The 21,636-nt window shown below is 37.6% G+C and overlaps 1 protein-coding gene and 1 pseudogene across 12 annotated transcripts in view; both read right to left on the reverse strand.

The window, feature by feature from the left end:
- Positions 1-21,636, reverse strand: part of PPHLN1 (periphilin 1) — a 181,371-nt gene that overhangs the window by 125,541 nt on the left and 34,194 nt on the right. The window contains exons 1-3 of one of the 12 annotated variants that reach the window (XM_039249333.1): positions 21,530-21,595; positions 11,635-11,677; positions 8,382-8,473 (exon numbers count right to left, since the gene is read on the reverse strand). In XM_039249333.1, coding sequence (XP_039105264.1) covers positions 8,382-8,473; position 11,635 — 93 coding nt within the window. In that variant the 5' untranslated portion in view covers positions 11,636-11,677; positions 21,530-21,595. Of the gene's footprint in view, positions 1-8,381; positions 8,474-11,634; positions 11,678-20,671; positions 20,939-21,269; positions 21,307-21,333; positions 21,460-21,529; positions 21,610-21,636 lie in introns of those variants that run through there. The other 11 variants (XM_039249335.1, XM_039249334.1, XM_039249336.1 and 8 more) reach the window with 11 other exon arrangements.
- LOC120243263 lies at positions 6,878-7,551 on the reverse strand (annotated as a pseudogene).

A 21,636-nucleotide genomic window follows, 5' to 3' on the forward strand; every position in this document is an offset into this window, starting at 1 on the left:
TGCTTCAGATTCTGTGTCTCTCTCTCTCTCTCTCTACCCCTACCCCACTCACACAGACACTCTCTCTCAAAAACAAACATTAAAAACTTTCCCATTGTCATTACAATATGTGGCATGAAATCTAACACAAAAATATTTTATTTAAAAGAAAAATTTTGATAAGCAACTCCTCTTAAACATATTTATCATTTGGAAACATACTAACATCTTTATTTACATGTGAAATAGGGTATCTTGGATTTACTTCAAAATAATCTGGGAGAAAAAAAGCTGGGGGAGGCATAGACAAAAAAAAAAGAATGACCAAGAGCTGGTAACTGCCACTTGGATGATTTGAGTTCAAAATAAAATGAGTTCATTTTGTTATTTTGCCTACTTTTACATCTTTAATATTTGTCCTTATAAGAATGTAAAAAACAACTACAACACACAAAGATACCAGCAAACTAATTATGATAGCATATAAATAGTTAATCCCATCACTGCCTAAAACAATCAATTTAGTATGAATGCAAGCTTCATGGGCACAGAAGCCTCGTCTCAATTCACTGATCTATTCCCAGCACCTGGAACAGCACTTGGCACAGAGTAAGCACTACACACCTAACACACGTTCTACTTTGTTATATCAATTTCATGTTACTTCTGGCATCACGTTTTGTTTGTTTTTTAACTAGAAAACTACCACACAAACCACACACAACAAAAAAGTCTACCACACAGGCTGGTGGACTTCTGCTTTTGAAAGCTTCAGATTCCCTCTCTGATCACTCTTTTTATAATTTTTATATTATTTTATTTTATTTTTACTGTTTTTTATTTATTTCTGAGAGAGAGAGAGAGAGAGAGAGAGAGAGAGAGAGAGCTTGAGTAGGGGACAGTCAGAGAGGGAGACACAGAATCTGAAACAGGCTGCAGGCTCTGAGCTGTCAGCACAGAGCCCGATGAGGGGCTTGAACCCACAAGCTGTGAGATCATGACCTGAGCCAAAGTCGGACACTGAACCGATTGAACCACCCAGGCTCCCCTATAATTGTTTTTTAAATTTATTTCTGAGAGAGACAGAGACAGAGACACAGCATGTGCAGGGGAGGGGGAGAGAGAGAGGGAGACACAGAATCTGAAGCAGGCTCCAGGATCTGAGCTAGCTATCAGCACAGAGCCTGACACGCAGTTCGAGATCACGAACCGTGAGATCACGTTCTGAGCCGAAGTGGGATGCTTAACCAACTGAGCCACCCAGGTGCTCCTGATCACTCATATTTTTGTAACATACATTTCTGTAATAGTACCTATTCATTCACTGAATTTTCAAAGAAATAGAAGTGTTTTTGCATTTCAATGGCTTTGGCAAATAATGGGTTAAATATCTGAAATTGGAACTGCCCCAGAAAATCAGAACACACTGTTACAGAATATAGCCAAGAACTGATCCTTCCTTCCTGGAAATAATGACAACAAAAAGATAGTTCTTGCAATTCTGTCAGTCAAAAAAGGAAAACACCTCCTAGGGTAGCTCTACACAAAGGAATATTTCTAAGTCAAAACTCAGCAAATAAACACTTCAGATTTGCATTTCACATGTGTAATTTTCACATTTAGAAAAAGTTGGAAAAAAATACTGTACTTTAATGATAGGTATACTCATGTAGTTAATGAAAAGCACACATATTGTTGTCCAGTTTACTCAGAAATATTTCAAAAAATTAGATGCGTTAAATAGACGGATAAAGGACAGATTCATAAATACACAATAAACCATGTTTTCATCAAATGTTAACAGCTGAATATAAGTAATGAGTAAATGATAGCAATGAGAAAAAAAGAAATGCAGTAAAATTGCTTTTCTGTTAGAAAAAGAATCCAAATATACAAAATAAAATAGAGCATTACCTTCCTTTTTCCCAGGCACTAATGAGAGGGTGTTCCTACTTTTTAAAGGATTAACCAGTTTTATATTTAGAAAAAAATAATCTGTCTTTTCAAAACTTTACGTTTTTATGGAAGTATGACATATATACAAAATGCATACAAGTCATAAATGTACTCCTGGATAAATTTTCACGAGGTAATCACACTGTGTAATACTACCCACTTGAAAAAACTGAACACGCCTAGTACAGCAAAAGCCTTCCTCTGCTTTCTCCCAGTCACTACTTCCCCCTCCCAAAAGTAACCACTTTACTGGGTGAGTCCTGCCTATTCTGAAACAAAAGGAAATACAAGATATATACTCTCGTATTTGGCTTCTTTCTTTCAGTAGGATGTTTGTGACGTTCATACATGGTGCTGGTTTTGCGATGGTCCATTCAGGTCCACTCATTCTCACTGCTCTATAAACTGCACATTTATCTATTCCACTGTTAGACATCAGATTGTTGCCAGTTTGAGCTTTTACAAACAATGCTGCTTGTGAACATTCTTGTGGAAATCAATGTGATATACAAATACGATTTTTAAAATAACATTAGATGAGCTCTGCTTTGTAACCACAATACACAAGCTTTAAATAAAGTTTAATTATTAGCTCCAAAGTCAGGAATAATAGCTTTACTGATATTTCTGTTCTACTGTAATTTATCAAACGCTTTTCTAGCCTAAGGATTTAGCAGGTCCTTCAAATCATATGTGAATGTAAAATTAAGTTTTTTCACCCAAATGCAGCAACAGAAAACAAAATAACAATAGCAATATCTGTGGCTTCATCACTTAACAGAAATCAGATATCATCATATCATAGCTATTGCAGATATCTCAAAAACCATTTATTCTCATTATTTTGAAAATACAGTAATGAACCTGACCATTAGCTCTTAATATTTATTGGCCTACTAAAGTACATTTTACTACATCACAAATTTGTTAATAGTTTGAGAATCATATTCAAATATAAGTGTAAATATTCAAATATATTCAAATATAAGTGCTTTAATTCTGTGTTATTTCATTTTACCGTTTTAAAGACGCTACTCTGAAAAGGGATCCATAGGCTTCACCAGACTATTAAAGGGATCCATGGCACCAAAAAGTTTAAGATACTGTACTTTATTTAACTAAAATGTAGGTATAACATAGAAGGCAAAGGGATAATTTCTAAGAGCCATCAAAGGCACATAATTGAGGGAAAGGGAAGACTTTAAATTTCTAACCAAAATAAGGCCAAGTTCACTAGTAAAATCATCTGAGTCTTGAAGATGTGGGAATACTGAAGAATTTATAAACCAGGAGAGACTGATTGGGGGAATGTAGGGACAAATCTAATGGATTAAAATTTTTTCCAGAAAAGGAAAGGAATGAAGCTGTACAAGGTCTGGGCAGGTTCTGTGCTCTCAGGAGAAAGGCAAACTAGGCTCCTCCTCATCTGGGAGGAAGCAAGTAGCCAGAGAAATTAGGAAAGTCAGATTTACCTTTACGCATTTAGAGACAGTTGAATGAGTACCTCTAGTCTGATTTGAAATGCACTTGTGGTAATAAAACATATCTGCTTCCTGCTGATGAAATTATTCTATAAAGAAGCCTCTGTTTCACATTTATACACACATAAATTAAATAAAAATGAAAATGTTTTAATTTGTTTACTTTTACTACAATATCCTCATCCACTGGGAACTTCCATCACCTGTCATTTTTACCTCAACACCTGTCATCATCGGTGACTTCAGTGTTCACCTAATCTGCATTTCTTAACTGCGTTAAGAGTCACCTGAAGAACTTTTACACAACATTGATGTTCATATCTTACCTGCAAAGCTTAGGCCTTAACTATCTGGGTGGGGCCCAGACATTGGTATTTATGTCACCCAGCTCTTTGGGTGACTTTAATGTATGGCAACGACTGAGAGCCTCTTATTTAAATCACTGATCTAAAATCTAGCCTCCAAGTTTTTCTGATCTCCACTCCAGTAACCTTCACTCACCCTCTATTCCGACCACCATCCACTGAACTTTAATTATCCAGAACTGTCCTCTCTCGGAAACTCCACACTCTAAAATACCAGTTGCCTATATTTCTGTCATTCCCCGGTATTCAACCTCACTGAGATTTTCCTGTCCTTCAACCCCTCACTTCTTTTAACCCACTGTCCCTCTTATAGTCTTAGCTCCTTTATGAATCAGCCCATAACACATCATGTATTACCTCAATAATTCTGAGTCAGAACTTTCAATATTCTTATCTTTCTGAGTCTATCACTCATTGTGCAATCTGAAATCAATACAACTTGCTTTCTCCACTCCTAAACTGGGCTACTTAGGTAATAAAGTGCACATTCCTGCAGACTGGCGCCCCTATAATTTACAGTGCATAAACTCACTACTCTCTCATCAACAGTCTTTTTAAACATCTCTGGTGAAGAGACACCAACAATGGCTGTTCCAAATTCAATGCTGGCCTCATCTCTACTTTATCCTAGGAGAAAACAAAGGCTATTAGGTATGAATTTTCTCAAACCCATTCTCACACAATGACCTAACTAGAGATCCAAAGGGCCCTTCTTATTTGTCGTAAGACACTAATAACAGATTATTCCCATCTTTAAACTCACTCCTCTCCAGCTCGGTTTGAACAATGACTGGTTTAAAGGAATCCCCCTACCTAGCAATAGTCTACAGCCTCCTGGCAGGTCCCTCTGCCTCGTCTTTAGGCCAACTTCCCCTGCAATGTTTTCTATGATATAACACAGCATTCATATATAATGCAGAATGGTGTAATACAGGGTTTATATCACAACTTCTTCCATGATTTGATCACGAATATTTCCCACTATTGTCTGAAATTACATTTTTTTGGTCTCAAGTTAGTTAACATACAGTGTAGTCTTGACTTCAGGCGTAGAACCCAGTGATTCATCATTTACATATAACACCCAATGCTAATCCCAACAAGTGCCCTCTCCTTAATGCCCATCATGCATTTTCCCCATCCTCATCAACTCTCAGTTTGTTCTCTGTATTTAAGAGTCTCTTACGGTTTGTCTCCCTTTCTGTTTTTATCTTATATTTCCTTCCATTCCCTTATGATCTGTTAATTTTCTCAAATTCCACATATGAGTGAAATCATGTGATAGATCTTTCTCTGACTTCTTTTGCTTAGCATAATAGCCTCCAGTTCCATCCACATTGTGAGAAATGGGAAGATTTCATTCTTTTTCATCACCAGAGTAATATTTCATTGTGTATATATATACCACATCTTCTTTATCCATTCATCAGTGATGGACATTTGTGCTCCTTCCATAATTTTATTATTGTTGATAGCACTGCTATAAACATTGGGGTGCATGCAACCCTTTGAAACAGCACTCCTCTTTCCTTTGAATAAATTCCTAGTAGTGCAGTTGCTGGGTTATGAGGGTAATTCTAATTTTTTGAGGAACCTCTACACTGTTTTCCAGAGCAGCTGCACCAGTTTGCATTCCCACCAACAGTGCAAGAAGGTTCCCATTTCTCCACATCCTTATCAATATCCACTGTTGCCTGAATTGTTAATTTTAGCCACTCTGACTGGTGTGAGGTGGTATCTCGTTGTGATTTTGACTTGTATCTCCCTGATGATGAGTGATGTTGAGCATCTTTTCATGTATTTGTTTCCCACGTCTGGATGTCTTCTTTGGAAAAGTGTCTATTCATGTCTTCTGCTCATTTCTTCACTGGATTATCTGTTTTTCAAGTGTTGGGTTTGGGAAGTTCTTTACAGATTTTTGATACTAACCCTTTATCTAATGTCATTTGCAAATATCTTCTCCCATTCCATCAGTTGCCTTTTACTCTTATTGTTTCCTTTGCTGTGCAGAACTTTTTATCTTGATGAGGTCTCAATAGTTCATTTTTGCTTTTCTTTCCCTTGCCTTTGGAGAGTCTGTATATAAACCCCTACCTACATTTTGCGTCTTCTAAAACATTCTGCTGAGTAGTATAAATGTTGTACCATTCAACACTTCAGCACTGTTTTGAAGATTAAGACGTTTACATATGGAACTAGCAGGAACTAGTTAAATGACATTATAGTAAGCTACCATTTAAAAGTCATCCCTTCTCTAGTAGCTCCTGAGTGGCTCAGGTGGTTAAGCATCCGATTCTCAATTTCAGCTCAGGTCATGATCTCACAGTTTTGAGTTCAAGCCCCTCACTGTCAGTGCAGAGCCTGCTTGGGATTCTCTCTCCCCCTCTCTCCCTCTGCCCCTCCTCCATTCGTGCATATGCTCTCTCTCTCTCAAAATAAACTTAAAAAAAAAAAAAAAAGTCATCCCCTCTCTAAATGTACCTGATTTTATTATTTGGAGTCCTGTGTTACATTAAGGGGGGGAAAAAAAAAGCAATTACCCAAAATTGAAAACTAAAACAAACCCATCCATATATCCAGTTGGTGGCATAATTGCACAGAAAATTATTTTAAGTATCCTTGAAATATAAATTCCTAATGGGATATATCCTTGGGAAGGTAGGGGTCCTAATTTTTTTTTTCTAAAGTCATCCCTTTTCCCATCTGTTTCCCATCCATGCATTGGTCCCACATTACGTTTATATCTTATCACTTGTTTGTTTTTTTTCCAGGTAAATGATAAAGTAATTTTATCAAGTTGAAAAGAATTTAATTGAAATTTTAATTATAAATAAATCTGGAGGGGCACCAGCTGGCTCAATCAGTTGAGTGTCCAACTTCAGCTTAGGTCATGATCTCACAGTTTGAGTTCGAGCCTTGCACTAGCCTCAACACAGAGCCTGTTTCGGATCCTCTGTCCTCCTCTCTGTCCCTCCCTGACTCACATTCAAGCGCTCTCTTTCTCAAAAATAAAGAAACATAAAAAAAATAAAAACCTGGAAAGAATGACATATAGTAATAATTAAGTCAACCCACTCTGAAATATGGCAGGCCTCTTCATTTTGTCAATCTTTTGTCTTTTCTTTCCTTTTTTTGGTTCTTAAGTGATCCTTTCGTATAATATTTTTCTTTGTAGTTCTTAACTAGCTGGCATTCTACTGCACCACTATTGATATCATCTATGGTGTCATGAGTATGCCAGCCATCAGCATCGCAGCCCAGAGACTGGGCAGTTCCCAGGATCTCTTTAATGGTCCCAGAGAGTTCTCTGGCTAAAGATGGGTGCTGCATCTGTCGGGCAAAGTCGACAATCTCACCAAAAGTAGTATTTTCACTGTGCTTAATGTTTTTCTGGTTCTTTTGGTCTCTTGGTGGTTCCTTGACAGCTTTGAGGGCAGAAGCAGAAGATACCAATTCAATTTGGGCCTTTCTGTTCTGAAAGGTCAGTTTCACTGTAATCCTCAGTTACAGTTACCTTGTTAATGTCATCAACAACCTTTACTGGAGACAGACCCAGGGGGCTGATCTTGGGGACTAGGGCAGACATAGCAGCAACTTCCCCACTGGTGCACCTCAGGTATACACTTTGATCACTTTGGGGCTGGGATCTCAAACTTTGCCGGCATGGAGGAAGCAGCTGGTGTTCGTATGAACCCAGATTCAGGACGACAGAGGACAGCTGTACCTTCGCCTCCTCCGAGGCAAAAGCCAAAAAGCCCATCATTCATCATTTTAGATCAACCCCACCTAAGCTATAATTGAGGCCAAATGACAATGCTGAATGTGACTTTACAAATCTAAATGGGTTGTAGGACTAAGGATATAGAAGTGAAAAAATAACATATAAACAAATATTTGTGCCCTCTGAAGATGTATAATGAATCCATAATATATTTACATATCATCACCACAATCCAAATCCCTTGGTGCTAAGAATGGGCCTGTGCAAAAGTTTAAGACTTACAGCTTCTTGACCTTCTCCAAACCCTTCCTTGGGTCTCTGCACAGAATTTTGGAGAAAAAGTACATAGATTCATTCAATAAACACTGAGCTCCTACTATGTGCCAGGTACTAGATGGTGCTGGGAATACAATAATAAGCAAAAGGCCTCATTAAAAATCCCCAAAGCAACAAAGAGACAAGCAACAGGACAGTACACCAGAAGCTGCCTGCCTGCCCAAGCTGCTCTTAAGTTTTAATTTCACATATCCAATTTGCAAACATTTTTAGGAATAGAGAAAAATAGGTGACAGCCAATAGTAGGAGCAGGTGCTCAAATACTCCTTCATTAACTGATGGTCTACCTTTATAAAACCTCAATTTTCTTCACAAATTCAATATAAAAACTTCCCGTTTTAGAAATTTAGCCAATATAAAATATAGATTATCTACATGAATAAAATATTGCCTTTTATTTTAAATGATAAACTTAATCTGTCTATATTTCCATCTAAAACGGTAAATTATGGCATTTAAAGATTTTGTTAGGGGGCTAGCTTTGGTGTACCAAAGTCACTTGGATACGAGGTTGTGAATTATTCTGCATTAGTAGCAACTTACACTGGGGTGACTTCGAGGAGGTACCCGTTCTCTTGGAAGCCTTTCATAGTCATATCGTCCCTCGGACCACATTTCATCTTTTCTGTAAGCCACTAAACAAAAAGAAACCAGAGAATTACGTTTTTTATATTTTCAGTAAGTAGTAGAGAAGATTAAAAAAACAAGTACTTTCTAACACAAATATTTTCTAGAAGTATTTAATGAAAACAATGTAAGTGACCAAAAGGAAAAAAGAATGATTAAGGCAATTTTTCCTCCAAATAATTTTGAAATGTTCTTTTTAAAAAAATATAATAGAAAGCTCCACCTTGCATTTTAAAGGCTATTTAAAGCTTCAAAGAGCTTGTTCCCATCAACTGTAGTAAAAAATCTCTAATATTTCTTCATTCCCATACCAAAATAGAAAAGATTCATTTTCATGAATAATTTCAAATGCTGATCAGCAAGCAGTCTACCATTTCTTGATGGATGTTTTCTGTAAGACTAAGTTTTTTGTTTTTCTACATTCTTGGAGCTTCTCTCTTTTCTCTATATGTTCAATGAAATGTTTTTTTTTCCCTCAATGAAATGGTTTTAACCAAGAAAAGTACTAAACACTTTAAGTGTTTAATCCTATAAAAACATACTCAATAAACCACAAAATAGAGCACTCTCAATTTTGCTTTTACTGCTACAGATTTATTTTAATGCAAAGGCACTATCATACGATTTGAAATTAAAAGTTCTGTCAACATTTTTCACATCTGGGATGCAGAGAGAGGCTTCCTACTTTGACTGAGAGCTGATATGTTCTGGGTGAAGGGCTAATACATAGAGAAGATGAGAAAAGGGTGCAGGAAATAGCCTGAAGGTCATTTCTATGAAATAGGAATACAATAGATAAGTGGTTGGCAAACATTTTTGTAAAGGACCAGTAAAAGACTAAGATTTTCAGCCTTGCAGGTCACAGGTCTCTGTCATAACTACTCAATTCTACTGTTATAATATGAAAGCAACCATAGGTAATACATATCAATGCAGCAGTGTGGTCATGTTCCAAAAAAAAATTTATTTACAAAAACAGACAGACAGCCCACAGGCAGCAGGTCAATAACCACCAGAGTAGATGAGAAATAGTTAACAAGGCAGAACCAGGAGAAAATGAAGCAGGATCCGACCTAAGAACTATGAATCATCTGATATGTAGAAGGATGATCATGAGCAAGAAGTGAAAATGGAACAGGTACTAACTCAGGGCCTTTTAGTACATAGAAAATAGAGTAACAAATCCAGACTCTAGTCCACAGATTTGTAAAGAAGGAAAATTCCTCAGAGAAAACACAGGTCAAAAGACTTTTGGTGGCTCCTTAGGAGGTAGTAACACGAAAGGGGGAAAAAAGAGGACATCTCCCATCTTGGCAGTATGTAATTCTAATGGTTTAGGCTAAGAAAAAAACAAAGTCTAGAAGATTAGGGCAGTATTTTTTGACACTAACCATAGTACAGACAATCTTAATGTTCTCTTTAAAAACAAACCTATGATATCTTCTAATACAAATAGACCTAAAAAATGAACTAATGCCAAGATGCCTAGAAAAATCTTAGTTCCAAGTTAGCTCTTAACATTGGTCAACCTGAATTCCATGTCCATAAAGACATGATTAAGAATCGGGCTCTGTGCTGACTGCCAGCTCAGAGCCTGGAGCCTGTTTCAGTCTGTGACTCCCTCTCTCTCTGACCCTCCCCTGCTCACGGTGTCTCTCTCTCTCTCTCTCCTAGAAATAAAAAATAAAAAATAAAAAAAAAACTTATTTCAAAGTAACCAATCTTTTAGGTACAAGACTTGACAGAAGCTTGAAAGTTGAAACAAAAAGAAAAGAAAGTGTCAAAATTACTCTGCCTATCCCACTTTTATTGAATCCATCAGTTTATCCTACTTGACAGGACAGAGAAATAACAGCAACCAATTGAAACCAAATAACAGAAAAAAATGAACACAAATGAAAAATGGACAAATGATATGAAGTCAGTTCACAAAAGAATAGGGGCTCCTGGGTGGCTCAGTGGGTTAAGAGTCCAACTTCGGCTCAGGTCATGATCACACAAGTTCATGGGTTCAAGCCCCACGTCGGGCTCTGTGTTGATGGCTAGCTCAGAGCCTGGAGCCTGTTTCAGATTCTGTATCTCCTTTTCTCTCTGACCCTACCCTGCACACGCTGTTTCTCTTTCTCAGAAATAAACAAAACATTAAAAAAATTTTAAAAAAAAAGAATACCATGACTCAATCTTTTGAAATGATGCTCAACTTTATTCAAAATAAGAAAAATGAAAACTAAAACTATAATGGAATACTAATTTTTACCCAAACCTCTGCAAAAATCAAACTCCTTTCACTGGAGTATAGAAAGCAACACTCTTATAGAGTAATGAAACAAGTATAACTTGGTGCAGACAAGGAAAAAATTGGTAATATATATTAAATATTAAATGCACATATGCTTGACCTGGCAATTCGACTTCTATGTATGCTTGCACAGGTGCACAGCAAAGATTGAAAGCAATGTAAAATGTTGGTCAGGAAGGCATAGATTAAATAAAATGTTGTACGTCCAATATAAAGTACCATTATGCAAGCCATTTCAAAGAAAAGTCACTCGATATATAACATAGAAAGATTGCCAAGATATACTGGTAAGTAAGAAAGAACAAAGAGTAGATTAATATGTTGAATATGCTGCCACTCTGGGAAAATAAAAAGAAAGGGTATGAATACATATGCACATGCACAGATACTTCTGAAAGTATAAGCAAGAGAAGGAATAGTACCTGCCACTGGGGAGACTGCGTGGCTAAGTATAGGAAGATGAATATTTTCAAGGCATATTTTATACATCCTATGATCCATAACAAAAATAAGTATATTTAAAGGTCTTGGGAATCATTCAATAAGCATCCCTGTCAGAGACACAGGAGTCTAGATCTCAGGATTTTGAGTTCAAGCCCCACATCGGGTATACAGATTAAAGAAATAAAACTTTAAAAAATTTTCTTATTAAAAAAATAAGCATAATGTGTAAAGTGATGGCAAAAACTATGAATATAAATTAATAAACTTAAGGAAAACTAGTAAAAGTAAAATTTTATAATTAATGAAACAAAAACTACAAGAGTTCTAAGGAAATACTATATAGATTCTTAACTAGATATAACACTACAATATTAAAATTACTGGCTTCCCACCAAAAAATGTAAGAATAACTACTATACTACTTACTTGAGTCCTTTCAGGAATCAAATATAAAGTTTTCAACAATCTCCTGTAGGAGGGGGGAAAAATACAGACATAAGGATTTGTGTCTGTATAAATCAACCAATGGAGAAAAATAACCCTAAAATAAGAAACTATGACCATTAGTAAGCCAAACTCCCTTCAAACACATCTTTAAAAATAGAAGAGATTATTTTGACCACCAGAGGCCACCCAAGTTTCATAAGAACAACCAAATTATATTAAAAGAATTCTCCTCCTAATTTTGCTAGTTGAGAGCTGGGCAGGACATCTCTCTTATCCTTATCTCTGAAAGAACTATATGAAATGTTTATGGTAATTTTTATCTAGAATATTAAGAATGCTGGCTTTAAAATATATCACATATTTTTTTAAAAAAATCTGGCATCCTTAGTCTGGAAATCCCTACAGTGTTATTTTGGCAATAAATAGACCCATGTTCAAAAGTCATCCGAAAATCAAGGCAAGAATCATCAACTCATCAAAAACTACTAAATCTACTAAATAAAAATTTGATGAAGAACTTTTTTTCAGATCTTTTTGAGGACAGTTGACACCCAACATCACATTAGTTACAGGGGTACAACATGGTAGTTATATGTTATCCTATGCTCACAAATGTAGCCACCTTCTGTCACTATACATCACTATTATGGTAATATCATTGACTATATTCTCTATGCTGTGCTTTTTTACTCCTGGGACTTCATTCCAGAACTTGAAGCCTGTATCTCCCATGATGGAGAACTTTTTAAGACTTTCCCCCAAAAGAAATAAAGTGTACTGAGCAAGCTTAGGTAAAAGAAGACAGTAACAATAGAAGCAATGTGCAAATCGTGATGAAATTTGCAAATCTATGAACTAGTCTTATCTTAAAACAAGAAAAAAAGAAAAAGCAGGGAATCTAAATCTACTCAAGCCTATAGTTCTATCTACCACTTTACAAGAAACTCAAAGGATGGAAGTGGCTCTACTAGAAAGATTAGGCCCACTTAATTGCTACACAGAAATTCTGTGCTTACTAGCCAAGTACAAAAATAAAGTTGTGCCTATAGTCTTAAGTTTATAGGTCACTCCTGATCTAGTTGGTTTTTTCTGCCTGGCAGTCTGCAAGGCAAATAACAGAATTTTATTGTTACTACCTCAAAACATTTCTACTTTAATTAATCTACAGTTTACAGAAGCTTTAAAAAAAGTAGCAAAGAAAGCCAAAGTATTTAACTTTGATGAAAACCTAGCAATTGGAAACAAAGCAGCGAGTACAAAGCAAAATTAAAAATATAATCAGAATTCAAAACAGAACATCTAGAATATACACGATCAAGAGACAAGAGACCAATTAAATTTATTTTTCAAAGAGCTAAATATGAACAAATGCATTAAAGAGATGCCTCAACAAATGGAAGCAGAAAAAAGCCTAAATAAATGTACATTATCTGATACAAAGTTACCAGTCAATGGGTATTTTGCTTTAGTTTGGGAAGATGAAAAGTGTTGGATAGTAGTGATGGTTGCAAAAATGTGAATGTACTTATTATTAACACTCCTGAATTGTATAGTTAATGGTTAGAATGGCAAATTCTCTATTTTAACACAGCAAAAAACAAAAACAAAAACATGAATTTATCTGGCAAACTCCCAAATGAATTTAACTACCACTTCTGTAGAGTGTCAATCTGTATATTAAACTTAATTTCTACTAGAAACAAATAGCATCTATGAAACAGCTACACATTGTACTAATGTTATACTACAATTTCAATTCCTACAGTGACTCCTCTAACAGTTGTGCTATTTAACTGTGTTTGATGATGCCCCAGTGGAGTATTCATCTTACAGGGAGTTATAGAAATCAGTTAAATGTAAAAATGTTTAGTAAATAAGTACATTCTCTTTACTTTTTAAAAAGTTGAGGGGCACCTGGGTGGCTCAGTCAGATGAGCATCTGACTCGATCTCGGCTCAGGTCATGATCTCATGGTTTGAGAGACTAAGCCCCATGTCGGGCTCTGCACCGACAGAGTAGAGCCTGCTTGGGATTCTCACGTACACTCCCTCTCAAAATAAACATTTTAAAAATAATAAAAATACAAGCTGATACGTTTTAAAGATCTTATTTTAAAATTTCAATTACTGTATACAAGTGAATAATTTTATAAAAAGAAATTTGTTTCCCTTACAAAAATCAATACTGAAATTACTTAAATGTCTATAATACAATGATTAAATATAAACATTAGACTATAATCTCCTGTAATAATTATTTTTTAAAGCTATCTCTTACTGGTGAGTATGCTAAAATATTGATATCTTTATAGAATCTATAGGTATCTAGTTTCTAAGTGTACTCTTACTATACCTATTAATGTTTTAACAAAATAGCACTATCAGAATACAATGCTTTATTGTTATCTAAATTACCATATATTTTCAGAATAAAGAATATAAAAATAGTAGAACACTACAAAATGGTAAGATTAAACAGAGCTTGGTGGAGTAAAATACTTAGCATCCACCAGTATAAAACACCTCAAAAAAAGCAAATAGCATTTGAAGCCCATGCCAAATTATTAAACACCCCCAATTCTTAAGAAATCTATATAATTAGGCAAACAGGAATATAAACAGAATATTCCATATGCAACCTTGTACTGTTAGTAAAACAAAACAGAAGACGCAGTTTGAGGACCACATACAAAAGAAAAATGAATACTGGGCAGTAAGGAGGATAGGTCGTAAGCTGGATCTTGAATTAAGACAACAGAAAGGGGAAAAGGTAATCCTTTCAACAACCTTCTGATTAGCAACACATGTTATTTATGACATTCTCCAGATTTACTTACTGACCCATTCCATAACTAGAAGCCAATCATCTACATTTAAACAAAGATGCTCTCTCACTGAAGTGATCCTATTACTTACCGTGTAACCATTTCACTAATCTCCCATTAGTGGAGTCTCAGAAGTACTCCAGTAAAGTTCTCTGATCCAAAAGGACATGAAAACTGAAGAACTGAAAAATGGATGGACCCTCTACATCACAATAAGGCAGAAAACAGAATTAGTATGGAAAACATAAGCTTCATTTAGAAGTTTGCTAAGAACCAGTTCTGGATTACAAAATGGTATTCTCTTATGCCATATTCATTAGAGAATATGTTTAATATACCATCATGGTATATTTAATCCAGAAAAGAAACTTTTCTTAGAACACTCCACTGAGCCAATCATGGTTATGTTAACTTCAGTTGAGGGCTAAGAGGATAGGCATGATTGGAGTTCAGTGAGAGTTGCCTAGAAGCAGAAAACACAAAGTCACAGGCAATATCCTTCTGCCAAACCATTCACACTTTGAATCCACAGGTAAGGTGACACATCTATTTGTCACCTTATCCAAACTGGGTATAGCAGCAGCTCAAACTATCGAATAACTGTGCATTCTGCTCTTTTTGGCCTGTAGTGTTAAACACATTTAGGATTAAAAAAAAACAAAAACAAAAAACTCAGAATAAAATAGCTTTCCCTTCTCTCTAAACCCATTCCTTTCACTATTTTCATTAATAACTATTTTAATAGAAAATCATGATTATTGAAAAGCCACATAGGACCTCATACTCTAGATGAGCATTAGGAATTTGCACTGGCAATTCCAACCCCCACTCCCGCCCTGACCTAGAATGCTCTTCTCCAGGTATCTGCATCTTTATCCTTCAATATCACCTTCTTCATGTCACCTGTCTACCAGACCCCCCTAAATCACAGCACTAGTCATCTAAGATACTATATAACTTATATTTGATGTATATTATTGGTCCCTTGCTATTAAGATTATGAATTTTATGAAAGGAAGGATCTCTATGTTGTTCAATGATTAATATTAAGCACCTAGAACAATTTGTATAATGTGCTCAGAGTTCAGGGAGTCAATTTATTAATAGTGGCAATATGTCCCTTCTAGATAAATGATTCCACTTCCATCTTGACTCTGTTCAAGTGGATGTCTCACAGACATCTGCAATTCAACATGCCAATAGTTCTTCACACTTCTCAGAAACCTGCTTCATCTCCTGTCTTCCCCATTTTAATCAATGACACCACCGGGTACCCAATGGCCCAAATCAGAAACCTGAATCACACAAGACCCAAAACTTTTCATATCTAACTCTTCATTAAATCCAGTTATTTCTTTCACTTCAGTATATAAGTACCAGATGTTCCTAGTCTAGCCATTGGACTCCTCCCTATTTCTGGTCTCCCTGTTTCTTCCTCACTCTATAAAAGTAGCCAGAATGCTCACTCTGATAAGACATCTGATTTAAAAATCACTCAGTTGTTCCCCATAAACTGAAGAATGAGGAGTCAACCTTAACCTTAAAAAAGGCTTATTTGTGACCTTGCTTCTGCCTTTCCAGCTTCACCCCCAACAGGTTCCAGAACCTCCAGACTTACTACTTGTTCTTGTTCTATAAGTGTGCCACTATTTCTCACCACCATAGCTTAGAGTGCTTTTCCTCTGCCTAGAAGATCTTAGCTGCCTTCATCCTCAACTCTTCCATCAGGATTCACTCAAATGTCAACTTTTCTTATATTCTCCAGAAAGAACAAAGCTGTTCCTTCTTTGGGCTTTTTTTAACGTTTTATTTATTTCTGAGAGACAGACAGACAGCATGAGCAGGGGAGGGTCAGAGAGAGGGAGACACAGAATCCGAAACAGGCTCCAGGCTCTGAGCTGGCTGTCAGCACAGAGCCCGACACGGTGCTCAAACTCACGAACCGTGAGATCATGACCTGAGCCGAAGTCGGACGCTTAACTGACTGAGCCACTCAGGCGCCCCATGGGTCTCTTAAAGCACCTTGCTATGACAGTACTATATAATATCACATGCAATTTACTTTTCTTCCACTCTCCCCTCCCAAACTCAACACCACTGCAAAGGCAATGACCGTGTCTCTCTCTTACTCCTGTTGTTTAGCATGGTAAAGGTGTTTATTAAATAGTGGCTGAATAAATAGACATTATTCATATGACCTCCACATGAGTCATTCGGAGAACCTGAATACTGACTTATACCTTTTACAGGTTTCCCCTGCTATATGAAAGTTTACTTTATGCCACTTCACTTTTAAGAAAGACCTGTATTAGTACCTGTTTACACTACCCAAAAGAAATCTAAAGATTTTTGCTTTTACAAAACATTAATTATCTCTTTCTTTAATGCCATTCAGCTTATGAAAGGTTTCGGAGAGTGGAGCAAACATATTCAGAAAACTTCCAATGAGCACTATGCGATTATGGTTCCTGGGCACCTGGATGGCTTAGTCAATGGAATATGGGACCCTTAATCTCACTGTTGTGAGTTTTGATCCCCATGGTGGGTATAGAAATTACTTTAAAAAAAAAAATAAAATAAAATCTCAAAAAAAATAAAAAGGTTATGATAATGGCTCCTACCACAATTCTCATGACACTAATGCCACTTCATTCTTGAGAAAAAGGTTATCAGTGAGAATCCTTTCATTCCAGCACCTAAAGCAGTGCGTACCCCTGGTTACACACAAGAATCACTAAAGAGCTTTAAAAATACCAATGCTTACCTATATGATTGGCCTGGGGTGGAACACTTAACACTTTTCAAAAATTTTAAACACCTTTCATCTCAAGAGGAGATCCACTGACCTTAAACCAAGGTAAACATTTTCCATAAATCCTAAATTCAAACAAGAAGCTTTAAGGACTAACATGAATCTAAAACTTAGATAATACTATTTTTATTGAAAAATGTTTAGGGGTGCCTGAGTGACTCAGTTGGTTAAGCACTCAACTTTGGCTCAGGTCATGATCTCACAGTTTGTGGGTTCAAGCCCCACGTCAGGCTCTGTGCTGACAGCTAGCTCAGAGCCTGGAGCCTGCTTCGGATTCTGTGTCTTCCTCTCTCTGCCCCATCCCTGCTCACACACTCTCTCAAAAATAAACATTAAAAATTTTTTAAATGTTTAAAATTCCAGAACTAAATTAAAAATATATTTTAGAACATAATTAATGAAGGTGTGTGGGGAAAAAAAACTAACTGATGCCAATTAACATGATCAAAATAGCTACTAAAATTAATCATTGATTAGTAATCAGGGAGAGAGAAGTGTAGTAAAGTGTGTTATGGCCAAGATGGGTGCCTGGGTGGCGGCCTTGGTGGCCCAGTCAGTTAAGGGTCAGACTCTTGATCTTGGCTCAGATCATGATTTCATATGATTTCATGGTGAGTGAGTCTGAGCCCCACACTGGGCTCTGCAGTGACAGCATGAAGCCTGGCCTGGAATTCTCTATCTCTCAAAATACATACATACATACATACATACATAAACAAACATGGAAAACTTTTAAGAAAAAAAAAGAAAGCCAAGAAAAGTTAGAGTCTTGAGAAATTGCTCAAATGTGGATGAAGGATGGTACAAACCAAAAAAAGGAAAAGCAATTATGGAAGTTGTGCCTGAGAAAGAGGGAACTGACCAGAGCAGAAGATATGCATTGTAAAGGAATGGGGGGGGGGGGGGGGGGGGGGGGGACTGCATGAAATAACAGGCTTTCATTTCCTCCCCTTTAGCACATCGTATCTCTCCTATCTCACATAAAGCACAGAGGCTCTGAAAAGCTCAAATCACAAAGCTAAAGCTTGGAATCAGTCAGGTATGCATAACTTTAAATTCCAAGCCCCCTTTATCATCCTGCAGTGCTTCACAAAGGAAACAGGCAAAGACAGAACAAATTCAAGGGCATTAAATGATAAAGCAAAACAAAAAACTAAAGAAGTTCACTGTAGGCTTTTAAGTCTAGAAATAAGGTGTGACAAAAATGTGCTTCCAGAAGACTGGCCGGGCAGTATACAAAATAGATTAAAGGAGAAAGAGGCTAAAGGAAAGGAGACCACTGATTGCTTCAGAATAACTATGTAACTTTAAGTTATATATACTTATATATATATATGTATATATAACTTTAAGTGCTGCATTTTCTACTAGTTTCACAATTTCTTTGACTTTTCAGTGCTTTCAGGATACCTCTTATATAAGCCCCCCTGTAATGTATTAAACACTTAGGAAATTGACTGTTCAGGGTAAGTGATCAAGTAACTGAAATTATCAAAGTAGACAAAAATACCAGATGTTTGCTTATGTATGTCTACAAATCTAAATCTTACTTCAGTCTTATCAGCCTCCTTCCAGTCTTTCACCCTCCGTTTCACCTTTAAAAAGGGATACTCAGTTAATTTTGCTGATACATCGTCCATACCTGAACTTTTCTTGATCAAGAATCCAAATTGCTTCACATTAATTAGCTGTAACAAATCCAAACTCCTCAGCCCTCTATATGATCCTTCTGTCATCTCACCTAAACTCCAGTTCTCTCCAAAAAGATCATTCATGCCAGCTTCCTCACACTAAATAACACACACCACCCTGGAGCTGTTTGACATATTTCCAAAATACAATACCTCCTTCTATTCTTATTCAACTTCAAACCATCCATGAAGGCTCAGCTCAAAATCTAGTATTCTCCTCAAAGTCCATTTCTAAGCCCTACAACACTAAAACAGATCTCAAACTGGTGACTGGTAGGCCACTACTGATGTGTGTCTGGCCCAGGTTTGTTTGTTTCTTTAAATCAAACTTTATTCCAGGGACACGCGGGTGGCTCAGTCGGTTAGGTGTCTGACTTCAAATCAGGTCTCACAGTTCATGGGTTCAAGCCCCATGTCCAGCTCTGTGCAGATAGCTCAGAATCTGGAGCCTGCTTCAGATTCTGTCTCCCCCTCTCTCTCTGCTCTACCCCACTCATGGGGGGGCTCTCTCTCTCTCTCACAAACATTTAAAACCTTTAAAAAAAAAAAAAACACTTTATTCCACTGACAACACTCAACTGGGAGAGATTACTTTTAAAAACTGTATTTTCAACTGTTATTGAAAAAACATGCTCTGGTAATCTGGAATCCTGTTCACACAGCCACTATCAGCTGAAGCTAAACAGCAGCCAACCCCTTTCCAAAGATTCTTCCATTTTAAATTCAGAGGATATGTCAACTGCCTGACTTCTGAGACTGTACCTGCAGAAGCTGCAATCAAAGAAATACCTGGGGGCACCTGGGTGGCTTAGTCGGTTAAGCGTCCAACTTCGGGTCAGGTCATGATCTCACGGTTGGTGAGTTGGAGTCCCGAGTCCGGCTCTGTGCTGACAGCTTAGAGCCTGGAGCTGCTTCAGATTCTGTGTCTCACTCTTTCTCTCTGCCCCTCCCCTACTCATTTTCCTTCTCTGTGTGTGTGTGTGTGTCTCTCTCTCAAAAATAAATAAACATTAAAAAAAAAATACCTAACTGCCTGTTAGGCACTGGAGTTACAAAAATAAGACAAGTAACAGTCCCTCCTCCACAGCCTAGCTTAGTAGAGAAGGCAAAGAGAGAAGCAATTAAATAGGATACATGTGGTCAGTGCTATGATGAGGAAAGAAGAGGGCATTTAGCACATGGCCCACGGGTACTTAACTCTCGTGAGGGAGGGGGCAGTTTAGAAAACACCGCTCTAAGTTACAGGAAAACTGAAAAAGTTTAGCAGGTGTAGGAATTATCCACAAAGAGGTAGAAGAAACGTCAGAGAAATCAAATGCCTCAGAGAGAGAAAAGAACCTCCACAAAACCATGGGGGCAGGAAAAATATTCTGAGGAAGTGAAATCAGTTCAATATGGCAAGACCCATCACTTAAAATTAAATGCAGGTGTTAGAGAAAGGACTCAACTGAAAGGGCTAAAGGCAAAAGCCAAGTGTTAGTTATAGTCCAAGATGAGAGAATTTCCATAAAGAGGTTGACAATAAAGAGTTTGTTAAGCAGGGAATTAGAGATTCAGTGAACGCAGCTGTCCTGTTGAGGCGCGAAATGTGTAAGAAGAGGGAGAAACAGTGCTAGCCTAAACAAGGGAGAAGGAAGCAGAAAGCAGCATGGGAATGCGGGTGTAGCATAGAAGACCAACCGGGCTTACATCTTGGGCGGTAACCAAAAATAACGGGGATGTGAAGCATAGTAGTTTTTGGCTGGCCACAAGTTTGCCAAGAGAATTAGTCCCAGCAGTCCCCTGGTGGATGTGGAGGCATCCGAGCCCCTCAAAATTCAGCTGCGCCCTGGATGCACTTCCTTCCTTCTAGAAGATATCCGCTTCAATCTGGATTGAAGACTCCAGGAGAGGTTCTGGATTCCAGGCTGCTGGCACGCAGGCTCCCAGGGAAGGGTCAGAGGCCTGGTCTGTGTGTGCTGGTGGGTAGAAGTATAAACTACCTTGCATTAGTTTCTGAGTTTTCTGCGGGAATGACGGGCCCGTTTACTTCCTCAAGATAAGAAGCAGTGTGCGCCCATCACAGACTTACAGAACAGAAAAAGGCGCCAAGAAGTCCAACATTTGTCCATACCAACACCCAAGATGAGTCATTCTGTGAATCCAAGTTGACCTGGTCTCCCAACTAGACTGAGATATCCACCAGAAAAAGGCCTGTTTTACACTTTTTTTTGTAGCTCTCAAAGTGCCTAACACCTAACTGGGTACATCGAACACATTCTATAAACTTACCGACTTCCTAACTGACCTTGGGTCACTGAAGTTACCTAGTTCAGTCCTCTTTATACATAAGACGCTTAAGAGAAGCAAACCTGTGCCTCAGACTCAACAGTTTCCTTTATTCCAAACTCCACTGCGTCTCTACACCCTCAACCGCAAGGGCACGATTCAAATGCAACGGGAGCCTCATGTCCCGCCACGGAAAACACCCGCCCTCCTGCTCTCCTCGGGGGTAGCAGCCCGCGCGCTCGGCCCCGTGCACCTCTCGGAAAGGCGTAAGGCGCTCACCGACTCTGAGCCACCGGGAGACCCCGTAAACGTAGCCGTCCGCTCGTCGCCGCTCTCTTAGGCATGCACTTCCGGCGCGCTCAAGAACGTCAGCAAGAGCGCCCGCC

Source organism: Hyaena hyaena, unplaced genomic scaffold (assembly GCF_003009895.1).
Source record: "Hyaena hyaena isolate Hyena2069 unplaced genomic scaffold, ASM300989v1 scaffold_334, whole genome shotgun sequence".
Lineage (NCBI taxonomy): Eukaryota > Metazoa > Chordata > Mammalia > Carnivora > Hyaenidae > Hyaena > Hyaena hyaena.